Source organism: Squalius cephalus (assembly GCF_949319135.1).
Source record: "Squalius cephalus genome assembly, chromosome: 16".
Lineage (NCBI taxonomy): Eukaryota > Metazoa > Chordata > Actinopteri > Cypriniformes > Leuciscidae > Squalius > Squalius cephalus.
This window is the reverse complement of record NC_137137.1, coordinates 33,009,112-33,033,629: the sequence shown is the minus strand read 5'-3', so window position 1 is coordinate 33,033,629 and position 24,518 is coordinate 33,009,112. Positions and strand designations below refer to the sequence as shown.

Below are 24,518 nucleotides of genomic sequence, written 5' to 3'. Positions count from 1 at the left end.
CGTATTATTGCCACACATTATCTACTAAAATTGTTTATTTTGCTCTTTGCTTCCATAATCAAAGTTTTGAAAATGTGATAATTAATATTTTTCACTTTGGAGGTTGGGTTAAAGAATAGAGATTCAATACAAAACCCACAGGTAATATATACTAAGAGAGGGAAATATATATATAGCGAAGTGGCATTTAAATAAAAACTCGTGCAACAAAACTCAGAGTCCCAGAGTTCCTGATGCTCGAGTGAGGAAGTGACTGTGTGTCCAATGAGAGGCGAGCTCGAGAGTGACACTGATGTGGAAGCGCGTGCTGAACACTGAGCTGTCAATTACTGTTAAACAAGGACAGACAGACGTCAACACACGCTCCTGAAATTACAGTCTGTGGACGACGCACTTTTCGAAAATGGGTAAGCAATTATATTACTATTAACTGTTGCTATCAATGCACGATAACTTCATAATGTGTAATATTAATGTAATATTAAGATTACGGTACATTTTAATGCTTTTGAATGAGTTTGTAACAAGAATGAGAATGTCTGTAAACTGGTTTTCTAGACCTTGACAGTTTTCCTTAAAACAAATCAGATCTAAAACCAAATCAGGTTTTAGATTTAATGCCTAATTCATAGATTTAAGATATTATCTACACTGTGCAGAAGTGATCAGTGCTTATTTATACATGGAAATACATTTTAACATTTGAAATGATTTGGGAATTGAAATAACGATATGGCTTAAAACTAACTAATATATACCTAGGACGTGTTACTAGCACGTTTTTACATTGCACATAAGTAATCTAATAGTGACTAATATATGTTCCAGTTTCAGAAGCAACCATTTCTGAGACACTAGTACTCTAGTTAGTTTTTAATAATTGTTATAAATGTTTTTTGTTTTGTTTTGACTAGTCCTAATGGCTATATAGGCTAGTTAAATTAAAAATCTTAGTTGAAAAACTGCGAGATTATACAATGAAAATAACTTAGTGTATAAAGAAATTGCTACACTGTAAAAAATATATTGTTGGTATGTTATCTGAACCAAATGAATGATCTTAGTTGATTTTACAGTTTAAGTCGTTTCAACTTAAATTACATTAAACGGACTTTAAAAATGAGTCGAATCTTGTATAATTTATAAAAACAAGTTGAAAATTGCTTAACTTGTTCTGATGAGTTAAAGCAATGTAAAAACATAAATTGTTGATCATATCATTTTTTACAGTGTAGGAAAGTTCGCAAACAACAGCGAGTAATAGAATGAATATTAGCCTAATGAATGGCTACTAGTGAAAGTGAAAAAGATACTACTGAATTATTTAGAAATAAAATCCTAGTAAATTAGTCACTGGTGTTTTTTAAAGACTGGTAAGTGGCTTGCCATAGCTATTTCTGTCATTTTAGTAATTTGAGTGACAGTAATAAGGCCTATATATGAGTAACCATAACAAGTTTTGCTCTTTGAGGAAGTGGTTTAGAGAAATAGCAACACATCGCTGTTGAAGCGTAAAACCCCTGATCCGATACACTGACAGCAAACTGATGAAAGTGAGCCTGATAAGCCTAATGGCACAACATACACGCTTTATCAAACATCACACACACTGATGATAGCTATTCAGCGTCTGACGTCGTCATAACTCCTTCGTGACGATATCACAGAGGTACATTATGATGTTGCAATCGCTTTGTTTTTGAGACGGGACAGATTCCGGGATGTGACAGATTCACGATCAGAAGAAAAGCCGCAGGTTAATCTTAGAGACTTTCTGTAATATCGCCCTGTTGTTGAATGATGAAATCGAGGTCCGATCAGCATCATCCTTCCAGAAAACAATGCAGAAGTTGCTATCGCTCCAGTGATAATATCAGTCGAACTTGTCACAATGTTTCTGCACTGTGGCTCAGAAGGGGAAGTGGAATAACAGAAGGCTGTTCAGTGCCCTGGCACCGGAAGCGTCTGAAGCGTCTCTGGATGTTTCAGACACACAGATACGAGTGTGAAGAGTGGCAAGGAGGCTCTGAGAAAGGGAAGTGGAGACTTTGAGGTAGAAGCTGCCCAGAGCGAACATATAATTCAGTGGTTTTGTAAATAAGATGCTGTCAGGTGAGCTGAGGCGATGCTTGAGCAGCGATGGCTTGATATGCTCGCTCCTGAAATTTGATGATATTATGTGCTTATGCATCTCGTAAAAAAATGCATATAAGCATTTAAAACAAGGCCGTATGTTAAAACACACCCACCACATGATTGACTTGGTGCATGCATGCGAGATATTGACTTTATTATAATCTTGAGGATCCGTGTCAGTTTTGTTAGACAGCACACAAAGTTTTTTTTTTAATATTCGAGCAAGTATCACAGCTGTGGTTTATGCATACAGACAGGAAGTCATGTTGTAATCATGTGGTTTCATATTAGAATGTTCTCTCTCTTTCCCTCTCACGCGTCTATTTAATTCAACGCTTCTAATTCAAAACTGCATTTTATAGAGCAGACGTGCTGGGAACAGAGTGAGAGGTGCTCAGCGTGTGGTAAATTAGCCGCTTGTTTTGATATTTGAGGTCATTGGGATTCCCGGGATTGATGTGATTAAGGTGTTGGTGAAGTGTTAGTTCAAGCCTGGCATCATTTACTCACAATCATGTCATTTCCAACCTGTAGGACTTTCTTTCTTCTGTGTGCAAAAGAAGGCATTTTGAAGATAGTGTTGTTGTTGTTAAATAATTGTCTATTTCTAAAATTGAAATTAAGCTGAAATAAAATATAAATATTGGATGAAAAACTTAAAAGAAAATTAGAAATGTTGCCTTGGCAGCTAATTGAAATAAATAAGTTTAATTGCTAAAACTGAAATAAAGGTTAATTAAAGCTATATATATATATGTATATATACATGTATATATATATATATATATATATATATATATATATATATATATATATATATATATGTATATATATATATATATATATATATACAAATCTAAAACTAGAAATATAAATATTAGATGGAAAAAAAATTTAAATTGCAAGTAACTGAAATAATTCAGTTGAAGTGCTAAAATTACTTAAACTAAAACTGAAATAAAAATGTAACCTAACCCTAGCTATATAGAAATATAAAAATGTGACAAAATATAAATATAACATAACCTTAAAACTAGAAAATTATAAATGTTACATTGGCAACTAACTGAAATATGTAAGTTGAAGTCGAAGTACAAAAATACACTAAAATTACTAAAAAAAAAATACTAAAAATGAATTTAAGCTATAAATATATATATATATAAAAATGTCACATAGAAAATTATAAACAAAAAACCTAGAATACTATAAAATTATAAATGTTGTCTTGGCAGCTACCTGAAATAAATAAGTTATTACTCAAATTAAAACTGAAATAAAAAATATTTGAATCTATAAATATATAAAAATTATACAAATAGAAAAAATTAAAATTTTATTTATTTATTTTTAAAAAATTACTAGAAAATGAGAAATGTTACATTGACAGCAAACTGAAATAAATAAGTTGACTAAAACTAAAACTGAAATAAAAATTAATTAAAGCTATATAAAAAAATAAAAAAATAAAATTAAATTAAAACTTGTTTGTAAAAGTGACAAAAGACATAAAATTACTAAAAACTCAAACTACAGTGAAAACTGAAAATACAAAAATAATAATTCAAAACATGAATACTATAAAAGTATATAAACAATAAATAACACTGTTAGAAGAATGTTTCAGCAGTTTTTGCCTATACACTGAAAGTCAACATGTACTTTCATTGTATGGACATTTTTTTTCTTTTCTGTCCCACAGAAGAAAGAAAGCCACTCAGGTTTCGGTTAACGATGATCATTTTGAGTTGAAACTATCCATCTTTGAGTAATCATAAAGTTACCCCAAGCATGTTATAAATGCACCTTTGCTTTGATGTGTTTTTTCTGAGAAAAAGGACTCTATACTAGGTTTTAAAGTCAATCATATTAATAAAAAAACATTTATTTGCTATATATATATATATATCACCTTTATAAAGGTGATCAGTTGGCTTGCTTTCTCGATATCAACACTGAAAACCCCACTGAAAGTTGTCGATTCTTTAGATCGTTGACGTGTGTGTAACTAGTCTTGTGGGCTGTGTTTCAGTGCTGGACCCTCGAGGAGAGGTCGAGTCTGGAGAAGCAGAGCTTGAAGACTGTGAAAACACACAGCAGGAGCTCAATTCACCAAACCAGGTAAGACCAGCAACCTGATTCACTCATCCTCCTGTCACTCCAAGCCTTTAGACTCATTTCTGAGAACATTTGGTGGTTTAGCAGAGACTATCATATGACTTCAGTCCAATGCACTATTTTTATTGTGGTTCTTCTGTGGCAAAGGCTGCGTAACAGTTCTCAAAATTTCCGCTTTTGTTCCACTGAACGACTAAAAGCATATGGTTTGGGCGAGTAAACGACGCCAGAACTCTTACTGTCCCTTTAAGGCGTGAGAAATCATTATCTCCCAAAACTTAACTGTAAACATGAATTGGAATTTGCATGGTAGTTTATGTAAATGTCACGTAACTGATCCTTCTGATGTTGCTGAAGTGCAAATTTGCTTGTAAAAATAACATCTCACTTCCCCTTTCGATCTAATGACTGTTGCCAAATTGATTTCTGGTATTATTGCAATATTTCGGTTACAGAGAATGCTGATGTCAGGAACAGTAGTTAGTCGCATGACATCTGACAGATTGTCCGTTCGACTTTCATTTTGCAAGAAAATACTTCTTATTTTATCCGGTGTGCACTGGAAAAATCAGTGTCCCAGTGTGTTGACATGTATTTACTCAACAAGTCTTTGCTCCCCTTTAACAGTTTTCAGTTCTTCATTTCTCCAGTACATCAGAATAACAAGTGAATAAGAGGGTTTTGAGTAAAATGTGGCATGTGTTTAGTCATTTCTTTTATGCTACACACACACAGACAGGCATATAAACAATGGCAGATGTTTTTTTTTTTCTCTCTCTCACACTTCTGGTAATTGAAAACAGCGTTTGTATGCTAGTGCAAAGATGCATCATATTTCCAGGGTGGCGTCAGAAGTTGAAAGCCGTGTGGTTTTGGTGGCGAGCGCTGGCCATGCCACTGCGTCTTCTTCTCCTTCAGCATGTAGAAACTCTCATTTTGAGAGTGTTATTGACACGTCCGCTGCAGACTTTACCCACGCACTTTTCCGAAATTTGAATGGTGGAAATGTAAGATCTGCGTGTCTCTCACAGCAGGGGCTGTGCTACTTTTAGCCACAGTTCGAGAGGGACGGGGGCTCACGCGAAAAAAAAACAAAAAAAAACCTTCCTGTTTGAAAGTTTAAGGTAGCGTCTAAGAGCTAAGCTCTTCCCTATTGCGGTCTTGATATGACTGTATTAAATTGAACGAGTGATCTCATGTTTTTGTTGCATATCAAGTGCCCTCAATAGTTTAATGAGAGCACGTTTCAGACATGTTGATGTGCATTCAAGCATTACCTTTTGTTAAATTTGTGGTTTACAAAGACTTTGTAACAGATAAAGGAGAAAAAATGCACTTAATACACAAAATATATACATTGGCTGTGAATTATAAACTCTTAAAGATAAAGATTCCAAAAGGGGATTTTCTCTGCGATGCCATTGAAGAAACATTTCTGGTTCCCTAAAGGTCCGTTCACACCAAGAACGATAACTATAACCATAACTATAACGATAACTGTCCTATATGGTTGATATTGTGGGCTGGGCGATATGGCCCAAAAAAAATCATATATCTGTATTTTCTGGTTGAATGGGGATATACTGTATTTATCTCGATATTTTCTCTGTTTTTCTATTTGGATAAAAAAAAAAATGTTTTTAGTTTTAAAAAAAATTACCATTTCACATCCAGCCCAATGTTTTCATACAAACATTGTTCATATTGAAGGCTATGAAAACAAATATAGTGTGAATGAAACCATGCAGGCTATGCTATATAGACTATCATGTGCAAAACAAGGTTAAAATCATATACATTTTCACATCATTACAACATTTACAATCTAAAAACAAAAATGATTTTATTTTTAAATTCACTAAACTAAAAAATAAAAATTAACCTACATTTGATTACCCCATTACAATAGTCACTTTACAGTTACTGCTATCATAAAAATACACTTGTGGGTTTATAAATTGTATGATATGGCACATTTATACAATATTTTAGCAATATATTTTCACTGCACTCGTTCACTGAAGTGTGTGGCGCTATTTTTCAGATAGCGCTCGTATCAAAGTACTGTATATCGATATAAACGGTATCGTTTATAAAAAATATATCGATATATCGTACAAACACGATATACCGCCCATTCTTTTACATTTTTTACATCTTTTACATACCGTCTTTGGTGTGAACGGCCCGCTTAAGAACTATCCAGTGATTCCTTAGTAGTGAATAACATGAGCCTATTCTTCTCCGCATATCAGCTCGGAGAGGCCTTTATTATAAATCAAAATTAAGAAAATATTCAAAAGGGGAAAATAAAGTAGGCTACCTAAAGATGATTTAATAGTGGGAATGAAGTGTTTATCGGGTTAGGGTTAGGTGTATTTTATTAGGTATAGGGGTATAGGTGTCATGTTTACAATCTCTGTTACCATAAATTATACATTTATCTCTGTAAATCTACATTTTTAAAAGTGCTATATAAATGAGGATGACTTGACTTGACTAAAGGAGGGCTTTAGGGATGTAGGGACAAGTAGGAAACATCATCCATTTATAAATACAATCAAATACACTGAATATGTTGCATAATATACTACACTAATTATAACTTAATACTAAACTTGAATGACTATTCACACTTAGTCCAAAGAAAATACTTTAATTGCTATTTTCAAGAGTGTAGAGCAGAATGTGGGTCAGACTCATTAACATGTTTCTCTTGATTAAAAGATATTTAAACATTTATTCCAAGAACGTCTCTCAACGCTATTCCTCGAAGCTGGTTATTATCAGTGTTGTCAATATAACAGGAAGTGTTTGGGTAGATGGCAATCAGATAAATCTCTACATGAAATTTCAGTAAAGATGACTCAATTCAGGACAGACTGGAGCTCGGTTGTACACGTAGCAATAAGCATGTGTCAGTGTGTTTGCTCTGGTCGTATTCATGGCTGAAGCGAGGGAAAGAATGAATCAGACTCTTTTTAGATTGCCCCAGCTTTTGGGCCTACATACATGTATGATATTATTCCCTTTACGGGAGAGAGATTTACACTTAAGCCTCAATGTTTACTCATTTCAGTACACTGAAAAGGGGCCTTCTTGTCTTCTATATTAGTCAGAGGTTAGAATAAAGCCCTATATGCTCAATATTAGTCATTGTAGAGGCCTTGTTCTGGGAAGAAGTTACCCTCTCTGAGGAACTCTATTCAGTGTGAAACTTACTGACTGAACATTACTTTGGCAGCAAACGAACACAGTTCAACCACCAAAGTCATCAAGTGGAAATCCAAAGCTTTCTGTGCGCAATGCACTGGGGAATTTCTCTTCTCAAGCTGTTATGAATGGTTTTTTGATGAGTGAATGTGAATTAACAAATGCTGTTTCCAAAAATTGTTTCCGCAAAAACAAAAGTTTGAGCTGGTTTAAGATGAGGGAAACCAGCTTAGGAAAGAGAAAGGCTTATTATTTACAAGTAAAACTTCATTTCAATAGTCCACTTTAGATATTCTACAAAGTAACTTTGCAACTACATGTCAACTTATTCCACCTAACAGTCCTCTAATACTCTAATAACTGCTAAGTGATATTTAGTTGCAAAGTTAGGTAATACTTTATTTGACAGTGTCCTTGTTAAATATCGTTACGTGCACGTAGCATAGTAATAATTATGCAGTAAATTATTCATAACCCTCAACCAAATCCTAATCCTTCCCTGACCCTATAGTAAGTGCATGTTGTTATTACATGTCAGTACTTAAATATATAATTACACTGTAACAATGACACCTTTAATAAAGTGTAACCCAAAGTTACTTATAGTTTGTAGAATGTCTATCAAAATAAAGTGCAACCAAATTGTACATTTATAAGATTATTCAAGGATCAAAGTTTAGTATAATGTCCATTTTCCACCCTGTTACTACTCCATCTTTAAGACTTCTCCATGTAAATTTACTCTTTAATAATTGGCCAGTTTACAAAAAATGAAATTCAGTAAAAATTGCTCCTTTAACAGCCAGTTAGCCACAATGTATATGCCAGCTATGCAACTTCTGAAACAATTAGCTTGCGTGAACTGATTTTCTGGAGTTTACCAGGGAGCTTTAAGTCACGTTCATTTCTGCATTCCTTCACTCTTTCGTTTCTCACTTGCGGCCTGCCCTCACTGTGGGTCATTGTCTTGTATTTCTGCCGGTTAGCTTTAGCACTTCCACTTTGGCGCTGATCAGCTTATAGCACTTTGCCACTCAGGGTGAATGTGCTGTTTTTCTGTAGATAACATCCACTTACTTCCCTGTTTCATCAGGGCTTGTTCCTTTCTGGTTATGCAAGAACATCTATAAGGTGTTGAGGTGCTACAAATACACTGCGAAAAAGCCCACGCAACATTACCAGTGCAATGATGTAGTGATTATTTTCACCAACAGAGGGCGCTGCGAGGAATACTGATTATTTCGCACCACTTCATTAATTTTGAAGAACTTTACCAGCACAAGAGCAGAGCATTTATACTAGCTATTCATGTTAAAGTAATACTGTTTGTATGTGTAATCGCTCCTACTTGACCCGCTCTGAGCGGGATTCGAACCTCTATGTCTATGATTCGAACCGACGCTAAACAAGGACGTTAAAGACCGCAGCCGCTAGCTAGCATCAATCGCTAGTGCGCCTCTTGAGATCAGGGGAGTGAGGTTTACACGCACAGCTCTTAAATTGTGTCCCAACCATAGACTGTAAAAAAATATGGACGTAGTGCAAAGTTAGCCGTAGTGTTTCTGAAGAGCATTTTTGATCACAAAGTGGGCGGAGCCGGTCCGTCACTCCCGGATAAACGAAAATGGGCAGAGTAGCAGAGGTGACGTGATGCTAACAGACAGCAGACAAATGCTAGTAGTGACATCAGCGGCAATCCACCTGTCACTCAAGTGGCCACGCCCTTAATTATGCAGAACTTTAAGGCTTGATATAATTTAAACGGATGATTTATAAAAATATTCACCCCCCTCACAGTCGTCATGAAGGGCAAAATTAGCTGTATAGACCAAAACCACTTTTTGCACCAGGCTGTAAATAAAAAAATTTCTGCTGTAAAGTTGGAGATTTTAACATGGAGGTCTATGGGATTGACTCTCTTCTGCAGCCGGTCTCTAGTGGCCAGTCGATGAACTGCAGTTTAACTCACTTCTGTGTTGGATTCAAGAGAGAGACGGGAAGGTCGCCGCTTGGTCCTAACCAGACGCGATGCGATAAGATTCCAGCGACAAATAATTTGTCTGTCCGCACCAGACGTGACGCGACTATGAGACGCGATAAAGTCAATCAAAAATCCCAACCAATCAGAAGAGCGTGTGGGCGGAGTCTCTCGGCAAGCTCCCGCCACTCGCCACAAAATGGATAAGTACTTAATCAAATTTGTGAATATTACACCATTTTAACATTATTAAAATGAGTGAGTGAAACAGTCTCTGTCATAGAATCCGCTTGTCTGTTAACAATGAGTTGACAGTTAACGTTCTTAATCAAAAACACAAACGCGAAAAACACTTAAACTGCTTTAAAAAAGTGATATTAAATGATCAAATTCGGTAAACTGCTTATTAATGATGCACACTATATACAGGTGATCAGATGAGCACAGAATATGAATGCAACATGCTAAATGGTTCGGCGTTTTCTTGCATTTATGGATTCATCTGCTCGCCTGTTCATGGTATCATCAATAAGGTGTATATTGAATTTGGTCTTTTGATATCACTGTCTTTCTAAACGAGTGCTTAGTACAAACCTGGTAAAAATTACTGGACATGACGTAATTTGAAAACTATGAATTAGGGAGAATAAAGCAAGAGCACACTCATAGAAAATAACATTTGATAAGTTAAACAAAAAGTAATTAAAAAACAAACATTCAAAAATATTTTGCGTCCGTTTGTTAGTTCTTAGACAATAGTTAGGTTTCAATTTCAGAAATCTGGTCACCTTATATTACAGACATGGATGGTGCCCTATATCGTGTTGTGTTTCAATGGCTGTGTCCCAATTTTCACCCCTTATCCTCTTAAATAGGGCATTATCTGTGGGGACAGGTATTTGTAGTGGTGTCTGAAACCATAAACATTTCCTGAAAACTTGTGTTTTGGTCTATATTGGCCTTGATTTAGTCTAAAAAAATGTGAAAAAAGAAGTCCCCTCTTTTACATACGTATACAAAGAGTTTTAATATAGAAATAATATCATTTTAAATCAGTATGCTCATGTGTAAGCTGAACTAAAATACGCTTTAATGTCATTTCTATTGAAACTTGTGTCATGTATTTAATTCTGTTTGTAATTACACACTTGTAATGATGACTTTTCAATTTAGTACATATATTAACTTTAAATATCAGATTTATAACAAATCAAAAGTGCCTTAGTATGTTAGTCAACACATCAAAATAGTTATTTAGCATGACAAAAGTTTATTAAACAGTTATTTAAAATGTACTTGAGAGTAAAGCTTTTAGTTAAAAAGTTTTAGTTAAAGCACTCAAGTGGGCTTTTATTTCAGCAATATTATATTATCTGCATGTACAGTTTCTTTTAAATATATTTTGAAGATTTGAAGTACAGTACAAGTGTCCATTGAATACTATAGTTTAATTGCACAAGGTCTTTTGTTTAAATTGTATAGACAAGTGCAAACTGAGGAATACTTCACTTTTTTAGTATAATATACAGTCAAATCAAAAATTATTCAGACACCAGATATAATTTTTTCTATTTTTTTTACTAGTGTGTGCAGGACACTTAAGTGAGGATAGCAAAATGAAGTAAACTGAGACATATTAAACCCAATAATTCTTCATACAGTGACCACCAGTAAAAATTTGGGACCAAAAGTGATTCAGACACTTTGACCTGACCAGGTTTTTTAGTTGCTAATGTGACCTTTTTACACACAGACTGAACAAAATGAAGCATTGCTTGGTAATTGGTTGAGCTAAATTGGTATTATCTAACTGTGTAGTTAAGTTTAACAGCTGACAGATATTCAACATGATTCATCTGTGAGACAGTCTAACAGAAGGACGGACAAAACCAGTCAAAAACCAACTTCTCATATTTTATTACCATTTTCTAAACTACAGCGAATCAACTGTGATAATGTGAGAAATGTTGAAGGTGTCTGAATACATTTAGTTTTGACTGTATATACATTCATACTTGTGATTTCCAGCAGAATCTCTAATCCCGCCCTCTCTCTCTCTTGCAGTAATTGCAGAGTTTCTCATGTTTGCAGCACACGAGTCTTGATCATCGTTCGGTTTCCCTTCAAACAGGATGTCTGGTTACTTATTGAAAGTGGTGGTGAAAGCCAAAGCTGTTGTGTTTTCAGTCTCGCACTCTGAATATGACTGGAGTTGCATGAACACCTATATCACCTGCAATTTTGCATGAGGCTTTGAGAAAATGAATCAGTCAGAAGGTTTATCAGGCTATTTGTGTGAAAGTGAAATTTGAAGGTTGTTCGAAGCACAATTACGCTGCTTCCTGTAAATGACATAAACTCTCCCACATATATTCATATATTGCCTGCTGTATATCGTGTACAGTGCACATGCATACTGTATATTTATTGACAGAAATTGACAATTATGTGAAATAGAAAAATTCCCAATGTCACTGAATCTCACAAAAACACGTCTATGTCACATTTCACCTTAAAAAAAAGCCTATTTTTTGCATTGTTGACCATTTAATTTTCTCTAAATCTTTCACTACCCAGATGTGTCTGGAATTTTACCTTTTTTTTCATTTTTATTTTTATTATTATTAATGGTGATTCTTATTAAATTCTTATTACTTGAAAACTAATAGTTTTTTTATTTAAATCAGTAAACAAGCAATACTACCATCATTTACATTGTTTACCATTTGAATATAAGTAATAAGTAAAATGCATAATTAAATACAAATACAGTAAAATACAGAGTATATAATAATGTATAGTAATTGTCATAAAAATATTGTCACAGTACCTACGTTTTCTTCCACCTATTTTTATGCGCATTTTGGGATATCGCATTAAAAACGCTGGATGGAAACGCCAAGATGCGCATAAATTAAAAAAATGCGCTCAATTGAGGCGGATACATTTCTGATCTGATGACAAAACATGTGCATAAACTATGATGGGATCACATTTACTGAACAAATTATGTGTGAATAATAAATTAAATGTGACTTTGCCTGTTTGGACCACATCGGCTTCTCCTACTGAAGCAACTTACATTTTTCTTAGTGATATTTGGTGCCAGTTTATCAGGAAGTGCCGATTTTGTACTTTTCCACTCGCTTGATGGAAACGGTGCTTTATTCACAAATGTTTTATGCGATATTCCAATTTTGTTTGTGAGTTCTCTGGATGAAAACATAGCTAATGTTCTAGAATAGGCCTTGTATTCCTAAAATATTCTTCAAGCAAAAGCACACAGATATTTGTTGTATTTCTTTGGACAATTTTCCTGATTTTGTGTCTTAACCATACACCGTTTTCCCACTAGACCAGCATGGAGACGGAGAACTTGGCATCCACCAATAGCAGTGACGAGGCTTCCAGAACCGACCAATCGGAGAGTGAAGAGAGGACATTTGTGACCAATCTGTACTGTTTTATGAAGGAAAGAGGCACGCCGATAGAGAGAATTCCCCACCTTGGCTTTAAACAAAGTGAGTCTGAAAACTGTTGCATCTCATAATATTATTTAAATCAGTGCTTTTCAGCTGCTTTTGCTTTTGGCATTGAACATCATGTGGTAACCCTACACCAAAACCTCAACTCTCGACTCTCAAAATCATGCAAATGTAATTGAATAAATGTAAATGTATTTTTCTCTATAATATATATATTACAAAGAGCTGCTTTAGCCCAATGATATTCAAAATTCCTGAGAATTTAGTTACTTAACTCATAAATTCATCTCACAAAACACATTTGTTGTCATCATAAACCATGTTTAAAACTATATAACTAATTGCATTTTATTATTAACATTTAGCACCAGCTGAGAACCACTAATATAAAAAACTGTCACTTTCCACGAATAAGGTGTGCCAGGACATTTTTAAGCATTAGAGACACAAACTACATGATTTTTGTTGTGAAAACTCTTAAATATTAAAAAATCTTAAATTAGTCTTGATCTTCTCAACTGTATCCAGCCATTGAAATCATTAGTCATAATTAGTCCCACATCTTGCATGAAATCTCATTCTATTTTCAGAACTGGTAACACTTTATTTTAATGTGACATAGTTACTTACTAAAGTACTAACACTAAATTATGCATAATTACAAGCAACTATTCCTTAACCAAACCCTAACCACAACTCTATAGTAAGTACATGTATTTAATATTACTCAGTAATATTACCGAGTAGCGACGTCACCTTAAAATAAAGTGTAACCTCTGAATTTTTACAAAAATGGTTCTGTCGACTGCATTTGTCGAGCTCAAACATGTGACTCTGATAACAATTTTAGTGTAAAAATATTTGTTTATTAATTTGGTTCCATAATAGCAAGCCAGAACTGAGTGAAACTTCCTTCTAGCATTGTTTTTATTTCTATATATGAAATATACTACATATATTTTATTTTCAAACTGTATTTAGCAGTGCTCCAGAATTTGGTAACAGGGCTCCATACCTAATATAAAATGAATAAAAAGCGCCTCCTTTTACTGGACTTTTGTCGAAAAACACTAAAATGACGTGTGCATTTTTGCATTTTTCCTCTTTGTGGGAAGTGCATCTACATATCACCTTTGATTTTTAAGATTGTTTCTTTTTTCCAGTCAACCTGTGGAAAATCTACAAAGCTGTGGAGACTCTTGGAGGATATGATGCGGTAGGTGTCCTCGAGCAAGCAAACCTTTCACAACCCGTTGCTGGTCTATCTCCCCCATCTCTCATTCATGCCACTGATAGCGTTATCTCGTCGATATATTGTGCAAGTGTGCCAACTGGTATCCGCACCAAACGAGGAAGTTGAGAAGCAGGTCATGCATTCGCCTCTTGCTCTTGCACAGTGGAAACTATGATGGCTTTAGGTCACACCATACATACAGCAAGTGACCGTTATGACCACAATGAGAATAGGGGTCCATCCGCCACCTTGCTCTTTATGTCCAAACCTGCTTCTACAAAGCTTTGTTCTCAGCCTTAAGTTTCCACTCACTCTAAGGTGCCAAAGTGTTTGTATTTTAATAAGTGTGCGTGTGGTCAGTAAAACCGATGTCTGTCTGTGTATAATTTTAGACTTGGTCAAAGGAGGTCTTGTTTTCTTTGTGTGAATGGGGTCTGGGAGTGGAAAGTTTGACCTTGCACTCTAAAAAGAGTCATGCAAACAAAAAGAAAAAGAAAAAAATGCCATTATTGCATCAGACAAACTTTATTCCAGTAACACATCTAAAATGAATGTGTTTGCTGCCTCTAAACAGACACTTCAGAGGACTGACACCTGCCTATAAAAAGTACCTCGGTCATTAACTGATTTAGCAATGTGTCAGGCAGTAAGAGTGGTATTCGCATTGTAAAGCTGAAACCTTTATCAGCCTGTGAAAATAAATTTGGGGTATGTACTTAGACACATATGAGGCAACCTCTGAAACTAAGCAGTGAGTAATCATGAAGTTCCACTATGACAAGAGCTGATCGGGCTGATAATGCAATGCATGCAGTACACAAACTGTGAAACAAAATGCACGAAATATAAAACGAAATTTCCCTGAAATTAAAGGCGTAAAGGCTCATATTTGGCTATGTGTTCTTTTCATTTATGGAGACCTCTAAGCGTCTGTATGGTGTGATTTGAACAGTAATTATGATGAAAATAGCCAGTATGGGCAGATTGTTCACACGATGCAGGCGAATGCTTTGCATTGTTTACATGACGGATGCACATTCTCATCCTTTTTTTTCTGTTAATTATTACATTGTTGGGCTGCGTGTCTATTTTTCTGAAATGCATCAAGCTTTATGTTGCTGGTTTGATTGCTTGTGTCACATGAGAAAATAATTATTTGTCTACCTGATGTAGTAGATATAATTTGGGTGTTGTTTGGGTCGCGGTCTTAATGTCAGATGTTCGTTTGTAATTTGTACAAAGTAAATGTGAACGCACCAGTAGAAAGAACGAGGGATGCACCGATATGAAACTTTTGGCCGATACCGATAATTCTTCATATTTGAAAGCCGATAGCCGATATATTGGCCGATAAATCGAAATCCAAATTTTGATATACATTTTGAGAAAAACAAAAAACAAAAGTCTTACCGTTAAAAGCAATGTCCCAAACACACAATTATGATGTTCTCATTATAATTTTATGTAGCATATATGACAGTATTTCCTTTATTGAAGTGATTTCAATCATAAATCAAGCAATTCAAATCCTTCATGTTGAACAGTGCACATCTGAAGTGTCTCAGCTGAAGGACATAATGCATTATTTATAAGCTTTAAGATATATTCTTATTGGGCATATAACCATAACATTAAAAATCGTCCGATACCGATATGGTGGCCGATATATCGTGCGTCCCTAGAAAGAACGTCGAAATCACTTTTATTATGTGATGTGTGTTGTGGCCTTGTCGTTAGCATCTGTCTTGTAGTTGAATGAACATCACTCAAGATTAGACAGTTAATTCAGGTCTGTTTTCTGCTGAGGGTGTATAATAATGTTGTGTTTGCTCATAGGTAACAGCGCGGAGGCTATGGAAGAATGTGTACGACGAGCTGGGCGGGAGTCCAGGCAGCACTAGTGCCGCCACATGCACACGCAGACACTACGAAAGGTAAACGCACTCGCAATCGCAAACACACCTAATCATTTTAGGTGTATAGGACATAACTAATGATCTTTGCATCAGAGGTGAATCAATCAAAACTAACTTTAGCTGGACAATGACTTTATTCTAGAGCTGCTCTAAAGCCAAAACAATCTGTATCACTGTAAAACAATCTATATTGTTAAAAGCACTTTACAAATGAAGGTGACTTTGTCTTGGCTACAGTGCAGAATGAGAAGTTGCAATGAAAACTCTTACAAGCAAGACTCTAACTCAAGATTCAGAGCATGTGCGTTGACTGCTAGGCCATTACTCCAACAGTACATCTCTTTCTTTGTGCAGATTGGTGTTGCCCTTTGAGAGGCAACTGAAAGGGGAGGAGGACAAACCACTGCCACCCTCAAAACCTCGCAAACAGTACAAGAGGAGCCCTGAGAACAGGGGAAGTAAGCCAGAGAGCAAGAAGAAGAGGAAGATGGAGAGAGAAGAGTGCGAGGTGAGCGGCAAGAAATGCACTTCAAAGAAACTCTTTGTCAAATGAGAACTAGTGAGAACAATGTGATGACACAAACAGATTGTTGAATTGATTCATTGAGGTGGACTGTCTGAAGCAGTTGATGGAAATTAATCTAAGGATGTTCGTGCTACTTTACTAGTCTTGAGACAAGGAGGGATCACAAAACAAGGCTTTAGGAAACTTAGATAAAAAAGTTTGTTGAGACTAACTTTAAGTGGACCTGAGAAAGCCGGACCAGAGAGTTTGAAGTTTAAAGTAGTTTATAGATAGATAGATAGATAGATAGATAGATAGATAGATAGATAGATAGATAGATAGATAGATAGATAGATAGAAATAGTCAGATGATAGATAGATAGATAGATAGATAGATAGATAGATAGATAGATAGATAGAAATAGTCAGATGATAGATAGATAGATAGATAGATAGATAGATAGATAGATAGATAGATAGATAGATAGATAGATAGATAGATAGATAGATAGATGATAGAAATAGTCAGATGATAGATAGATAGATAGATAGATAGATAGATAGATAGATAGATAGATAGATAGATAGATAGATAGATAGATAGATAGATAGAAATAGTCAGATGATAGATAGATAGATAGATAGATAGATAGATAGATAGATAGATAGATAGAAATAGTCAGATGATAGATGATAGATAGATAGATAGATAGAAATAGTCAGATGATAGATGATAGATAGATGATAGATAGATAGATAGATAGATAGATAGATAGATAGATAGATAGATAGATAGAAATAGTCAGATGATAGATAGATAGATAGATAGATAGATAGATAGATAGATAGATAGATAGATAGATAGATAGATAGATAGATAGATAGATAGATAGATAGATAGATAGATAGATAGATAGATAGATAGATAGATAGATAGAAATAGATAGATAGATAGATAGAAATAGTCAGATGATAGATGATAGATAGATGATAGATAGATAGATAGATAGATAGATAGATAGATAGATAGATAGATAGATAGATGATAGATAGATAGATAGATAGATAGATAGATAGAAATAGTCAGATGATAGATAGATAGATAGATAGATAGATGATAGAAATAGTCAGATGATAGATAGATAGATGATAGATAGATAGATAGATAGATAGATAGATAGATAGATAGATAGATGATAGAAATAGTCAGATGATAGATAGATAGATGATAGATAGATAGATAGATAGATAGATAGATAGATAGATAGATAGATAGATAGATAGATAGATAGATGATAGAAATAGTCAGATGATAGATAGATAGATAGATAGATGATAGAAATAGTCAGATGATAGATAGATAGATAGATAGATAGATAGATAGATAGATAGATAGATAGATAGATGATAGAAATAGTCAGATGATAGATAGATAGATAGATAGATAGATAGATAGATAGATAGATAGATAGATAGATAGATAGATAGATGATAGAAATAGTCAGATGATAGATAGATAGATAGATAGATAGATAGATAGATAGATAGATAGATAGATGATAGAAATAGTCAGATGATAGATAGATAGATAGATAGATAGATAGATAGATAGATAGATAGATAGATAGATAGATAGATAGATAGAAATAGTCAGATGATAGATAGATAGATAGATAGATAGATAGATAGATAGATAGATAGATAGATAGATAGATGATAGAAATAGTCAGATGATAGATAGATAGATAAATAGATAGATAGATAGATAGATAGATAGATAGATAGATAGATAGATAGATGATAGAAATAGTCAGATGATAGATAGATAGATGATAGATAGATAGATAGATAGATAGATAGATAGATAGATAGATAGATAGATAGATAGATAGATAGATAGATAGATAGATAGATAGATAGATAGATAGATAGATAGATAGATAGGATAACAGAATAACAAGGATAACAACCAAAAATTGAAGCACCTCTTGATGGAGATAACATCACAACATGTATTTCCATCAAGAGGTGCATCAGTTTTTGGTCAAGATCTTGTATTGTCAAAGTAAGAGTCCAGCACTCTGTAAAGTCTCCTCCAGCACATCCCAAACACTCTCAATGAGTTTAAGCTCTGGACTCAGAGGTGAAGATGATTCTTCAAGCTCCTCACAACCATTCTTTCTCAATCTGAGCCGGATGAATCTTGACATTGTCATCCTGGTTAATGGCCATGATGAGTCTTCATACATGCTTGTTTAAGAAATGAAAAGTTACAAACTCCGTCAATTAGCTGTTGCCACTCATATAACATGCTAGAAACATAATAATCTCTGCAATAATTATCCAATCATAAACTCTTAAGCATTTGCCTATTTAAACCCAAAAAAGCGACTTTTAGTGCATCTCCAAATGTGTGACGATGTATCAATCTGCTCCTTGTCCTGACACATCTCACTTTCGTTCTTAGGAGAGAGGCATGTGTTCCCATCCCAGTTCATGGATGCCATCCTCCGACTCTGATCAGCCGGCCACGGTTCCCGTCCACGGTCCCAGAGAGATCCCACTCCTTCAGACTCCCATCCCGGCTGGGGTAATCTCTCCCTTGGAGAAGAAGAAGCGTATGGCTCAGGCTAGCCTCATTATCTCTGCTTCTGGCTCCGTGGAAGATGGTACCGAACTGGAGAGACCCTCCGTTATCCAGCTATCCCACTCTTCCCAGTCTCCCGCTAACCCTTCCTCTACACGCACCCGACACTCTTCCGAAGGCTCGCCGCTTCCCGTCTCCTCTCCGTCCGGCTCCTTGTCCCGAAGCCCATCTCCTTACTCGGTCTCATCCGAGGACTGTATAGCCGTGACGACCCAAAAGTCTCCCGTCAAAGAGACCGAAAGTAAAACACCTTCCCGTTTGCCAACTCTTCCCACATCCAAGGCCAGTAGCGCCGGAGTTTGCAAGCCTCTCGGTTGTTACCCCAACAGCAAAGAACTCGCCAACTATCCCCACTACCATTACCGGGAATACGTGCAAGCTGGCCAAACCCATCAGGAAAAGACTCAAAGGAGTCTTTTGTGGACCTCGGATGGTAAATCCGCCACCAGACTTGCATCCCAAAGGCTTCCCTCGCCTGTCTACACCAAAGCCTGTTGGGTTCCTTACACCTCAAGCTTCTCGAAAGTCTTACCACGTGATCCCTGTAGGCTACAACCCACTTTTAAGCCACACATGTCCTATCCCCAGCACCTCCTAAAGAGGCCTACCACCGATGAAGCCTATTTGAAGAAGATCCAAGTGCCCTCTCAGCATCGCATGACGACAGACAGAAAAGAGAAAGGAAAAACTATGTTGCCGAAGCCTCTTCCTACCCAGCAGTACCTCTTCCACCCCCATGCCGGTTTAGCAATGCCCTACATGCATGAGAGATCCCGGGGAGAATTATCCGAACAGTTCAAGGCTCTTCCATCTATTCAACCTGTACTTCTTCCAACGCATCTAACAATACCTAATGCTCAGACCCACTCTATGCATTGTCCACCAGTGGGCACTCCCTTCCCTGGGTCTTATGAGGCTTCTTTGCCCCCCTATCATTACCCGTTTCCAATCTGGCATTCACCGGCTGGGTACAACATGACTGGCCTGCAGCCATACTGAACTGTTCTGAAACTACTGGTCCTTATGCTCTAGACTTCTATTGTGAGTCAACATGAAATCAAAACTGAACCTGTTTTTTTCTTTTTCTTAATACATATTTTAGCCATGTGATTCGAAGAAAACAATGTCTTAAAAATGTAATAACATATTCAGAGAAAGTCCCCCTGTGGTGAAAATCAAGTTTTTAATTGTTGTTTATATGTCTATGTGGTGTTTTTAATCTGCTTTAAGACAAACCATGTGTAAATTCATAAGTCGACAGCATTGCTGAGTATTTCCTCCTTAAAACTGCAGTGAACCAAAGACAGTCTCAAAAACACGCTTTGAAATCGCTGGTGTTTCTGACGTCACAAACTACCTTGTAACCAATCAGATCAACGTGTGATCGTCAACCAGTGGATCTCTGAGCTGAGTGAGTGAGTGGAGGCGGGGCTCATTTGCATATTCATAGAACCGCGCATATTAAACGAGGCAAGGGTGTCGAGTTACATTAAAGCTATTTTAAGGCATGATTTTTTTTCAAAGAAAAAACTTTCAAATATGTCAATTTGGTGATCAAAGATGAGTTTTAAGGGATAAATGATTGACTACAGGGGGACTTTAAATTAAACCAACGTGTGCGGGCTGTTTCATTTCCTTCACAAATAACTACAAACTCTGATGTGGAATGGTCAAGTCCATTTTCATAATCAAGTTTCAGGATCATTTTACAAGAAGTAAAATGGGTTGTGAATTGTTTCATGTTGATTTTAAAGACTAATGCCAACTGAAAGACTGAAAAGAAAGAGATGAGGAGCGTCACTTCATGGAGTCGATTCCCAATGCACACACAATACTGATAAAATCTATCAGTGAATGCACTGTAAATCGCTTTGGATGACCAAATGCTGTTAAAATGTAAATGTTACATATGTTGACAAGTTTATCCACATAGCTGTATCTACTAAAGAGAAAAGCTTCTTAGCTGAAGTGGAATAAGTGTACACAATCTTTCAAGCCATTCATCTAATGAATACAAATTACTTGTGTACGATTCAGGGTCCAGAGTAAATAATCAATATTTGTATATTTTTACGAATCATTACCAAGGCTACTCTGTCTCAAATTAGAATTTTCATATAAGGGAAAATCCGTCCTTTTGTTTTATCTTTATATCACAGTCTCAAGGTCCTTAAGCACAAGATCCATGTGTTTGACAAATGCACCAATAATGTGAAAAATGTCTGCAATGTACAATTGTATACTGAATGTAAAAAATATTTTTGTATAAAATAAATTTGTCAAGATCATGTCAGGTCTTTCCTGTGATATCAATGAAAAGATTCTAGCAATGAGATGCAAAGAGAAGACACATTACACATGTTGAAACACCACATTTATTTTATTTTAGATGTATAAACACGGAGAAAATTAATTAATTTAAGACTTTAAAAGTAGTTGGAATGTAGTTCGAGTCCCGCACAGTAGGGAATGTCATTTCTTTGTCTACATATTGAAAAGCAAAGACATCTGTAGACATTATCACCCTTGCAGAAATGTGCAAACTTGCGTTTTAGCCGCCGATTTTAAGTAACGGCTCATTCATGTAACAGAACAGGGAATGCATTGTATTTTTGAGGAAAATTTGGAAGTAGCTGAGCCACAGCGAACAATAGGGTACGTAAACTTTCTCATAATACAATGAAACATACATTCACAAACAGGAAAACAATGCAGAATTGTAAGTTTCAGATTTGCAGAAAGCCAGTTTTCTTGATGTTAAATGTTAAATCTGCAAAAAGTGAAGCAACCAATGAAAAAGAACTAGGTCCCTATAAAAAAAGTGCAATTCTATTCTTCAGAAGAGCGAAGGAGATTGTGCGCAAGTCACACATATAGAGTGTTTGAGTCATTATGGGAGTGTGTAGTGCATGTTTCAGTGGGGTAGCTCGTGTGGGACGAGTTTGTAGTGAGCTCCACAGGAGGGGCAGCGCTGGGCTTCACCCTCATGCAACCAAAACCAAACCACTGCAGTGTTGTCTTCTTCACCTTCAAATGCAAAGGAAAAAATTAATAAATCAGATAGGCCTATTAAGGCTTGTCCAAAGATCATCATGATGGCTCATGCTAATAATATACACATAGCTATACACTTTCCATTCACCTATTTTTATGCACATTTTGGGATATTGCATTTTGTAAAAAAGATGCACATAAAAAAAAAGGAGTGCATTAAAAAACCTCTATGCACTCAATTAAGGCGGATATGTTTTTTATTCGATAAGACGACGTGCATAAACTACAATGGAAACACATTTACTGACTAAAGCCCTCAATGTGCATCAAAGAACTCAGATGACTTTGCCTCAGCAGAGGCTGTGATTGGATAACTGGACTAACCAGCGGACCAATGGCATCACAGCATCTCAAATGTTGGTTTGGTGGATCTGAAACGCCAGAGTCAAAGTCTGTCATCAGAATGATTTGGTTTAATTCCCCTCCAGAAGCATTGCAGCAACTTCCATTTTTATTACTAATATTTTGTGCCAATTTTCCAGGAAGTGACGATTTTTGTTCTCTTGTACACATGGGACGGAAAAGCCCTTTTATTCACAAATGTTTTATGCAATATTCCAATTTTGCGCAAAAGTTAAATTCGCAACTTTGGATGGGAACATAATGAATGACGAACCTAATTAGCAATGATCTTTATTTGGAGGAGTCTTAAAGTCAGCACTGGCATTGTTCATTAATGATACTTGAAGACTGTTTTAAACAAGCATCCTAAATGTTTAACGCTTCAATACTGATTAGTGAGAGATGAACTTGACTAGAAAAATTAAATCAACATTATAATATCACTTACAAACACAGCCGACAATCCTCTTGTTGGTTATGGAGGGGACGATATGAGGGTCTTGTTTGGAGCCTGCGTACTCCTTCGGTTTTAAAATGTTATATGGATCCTGGTGGAGAAGAGCAGCATTGATTCTTCTGAACTCATACAGGCCTCTTTATTTTACCACTAAACACAATACAAGATACTTGCCATTCCTTCCTTGGAAGCTTTCAACACGATCTTCTCCAGACCGGTGGCCTGCTCATCATCTGTGGGAATGCCTGAACAACACAAGATCACATACTATTAATATTGCAGACAGCGACTGCAAGGTGTATCGATGCTCCTCATACAGTTATTTATTTTTCTGCAATTCATTTGGCTACTTAAGGTACTATTAGAAGCCCATTTCAGCCACACAAAAACTATATACATACATACTTACACACACATACATAATATAAACACACATATACATATATACACATTTTATATATATATATATATATATATATATATATATATATATATATATATATATATATATATACATACATTATATACACACACACACACACACACACACATACATACATTTTTCCCCTGCCATTATTGTTATTATGCAACAAACTAACTTAATCTATTTCCTGCAAGGGCGACTGAGACTAACTTAAACAGGATGAAAGCGATTAACAGGATTAGACGTTAAGGAATTCACTGACAACTCTGTAATGAGGAAGTAACGTTGTTATAATAAGTTGTTAAAGGAAATAAGTTGTTGTTGCTACCATTTGAAACCAAAAAAGTTGTAGCTCGTGTGTGTGTGTAAAGAAAATGAATGTTTATTTGAGGGACAGTGACGCGCTACTACTCAAAGAGGCCGATTTACTGTCAATCTAAGCTCTATTTTCCAGCGCAAACGGTCCAAACACGCACACAAATCAAAGCCATTGATGGACCAGTACCTCCAGAAGCCAGTCCCCTGATGACAGCTTGAGATGGGACAGGCCGACGGCTGTAAACAGCAGCACGGGTCGCTGATCTCAAGAGGAGTCTGGCCGCCATTCTCACAGAAACAATGCGCAATGCGCATGCGCCGCTGCTTATGCGCGATCACTGACTGAAACACTGCGCATGCGTCATAGCTTTTTTTAAAAAAAAAAATATTTAAAGCCCAATACTTTATTAGATATCCTGCCGCTGACAGTCTTTTCAAGTTTCTAAAAGTGTATTTTTATTTTTACCATTGAGAATTGCATTAGACCCAATTTTCATCAGCATCAACAGCTAAATTTGCTAATTACACTAATTAATTAATAACTTAATTAATAATCACTTTAATCATGAAAAGTAATGCACAATAGACCATTAGTTAAAAAAAAAAAAAAAAACGTTTATAGGCTAGATAAAAAAAGAAGAAGAAAGAACTCTGTCTATAAAGGCCCTTTAACTGACACTTTAAAGTTATT

The 24,518-nt window shown here is 35.7% G+C and overlaps 2 protein-coding genes across 2 annotated transcripts; one reads left to right on the top strand and one right to left on the bottom strand.

Moving 5' to 3' along the window:
* Positions 1–313: 313 nt before the first annotated feature.
* arid5a (AT-rich interactive domain 5A) lies at positions 314–21,522 on the top strand. Its single transcript, XM_079896205.1, has 7 exons — positions 314–407; positions 4,169–4,257; positions 12,801–12,966; positions 14,094–14,146; positions 16,001–16,098; positions 16,435–16,588; positions 19,053–21,522. The coding sequence occupies exons 1-7, from the start codon at positions 404–406 to the stop codon at positions 20,229–20,231; spliced, it is 1,743 nt and encodes a 580-aa protein (XP_079752331.1). The 5' UTR covers positions 314–403; the 3' UTR covers positions 20,232–21,522.
* A 71-nt stretch (positions 21,523–21,593) lies between these two features.
* cox5bb (cytochrome c oxidase subunit 5Bb) lies at positions 21,594–24,159 on the bottom strand. The gene is made up of 4 exons (XM_079897447.1): positions 24,015–24,159; positions 23,260–23,330; positions 23,077–23,176; positions 21,594–22,259 (listed from the first exon to the last, which is right to left on the bottom strand). The coding sequence occupies exons 1-4, from the start codon at positions 24,112–24,114 to the stop codon at positions 22,147–22,149; spliced, it is 384 nt and encodes a 127-aa protein (XP_079753573.1). The 5' UTR covers positions 24,115–24,159; the 3' UTR covers positions 21,594–22,146.
* Between the last annotated feature and the right edge of the window lie 359 nt (positions 24,160–24,518).

Excerpts from the sequence above, each read along its gene's own strand:
- arid5a (XM_079896205.1), top strand. Across the intron at positions 4,258-12,800 it reads AGCTCAATTCACCAAACCAG|ACCAGCATGGAGACGGAGAA; the intron begins GTAAGACCAGCA and ends TTTTCCCACTAG. Across the intron at positions 16,589-19,052 it reads TGGAGAGAGAAGAGTGCGAG|GAGAGAGGCATGTGTTCCCA; the intron begins GTGAGCGGCAAG and ends TTTCGTTCTTAG.
- cox5bb (XM_079897447.1), bottom strand. The coding sequence starts at position 24,114 with ATGGCGGCCAGACTCCTCTTGAGATCAGCGACCCGTGCTGCTGTTTAC. Across the intron at positions 23,177-23,259 it reads AAGCTTCCAAGGAAGGAATG|GATCCATATAACATTTTAAA; the intron begins GCAAGTATCTTG and ends CTTCTCCACCAG. Across the intron at positions 22,260-23,076 it reads GAGGATTGTCGGCTGTGTTT|GTGAAGAAGACAACACTGCA; the intron begins GTAAGTGATATT and ends TTGCATTTGAAG.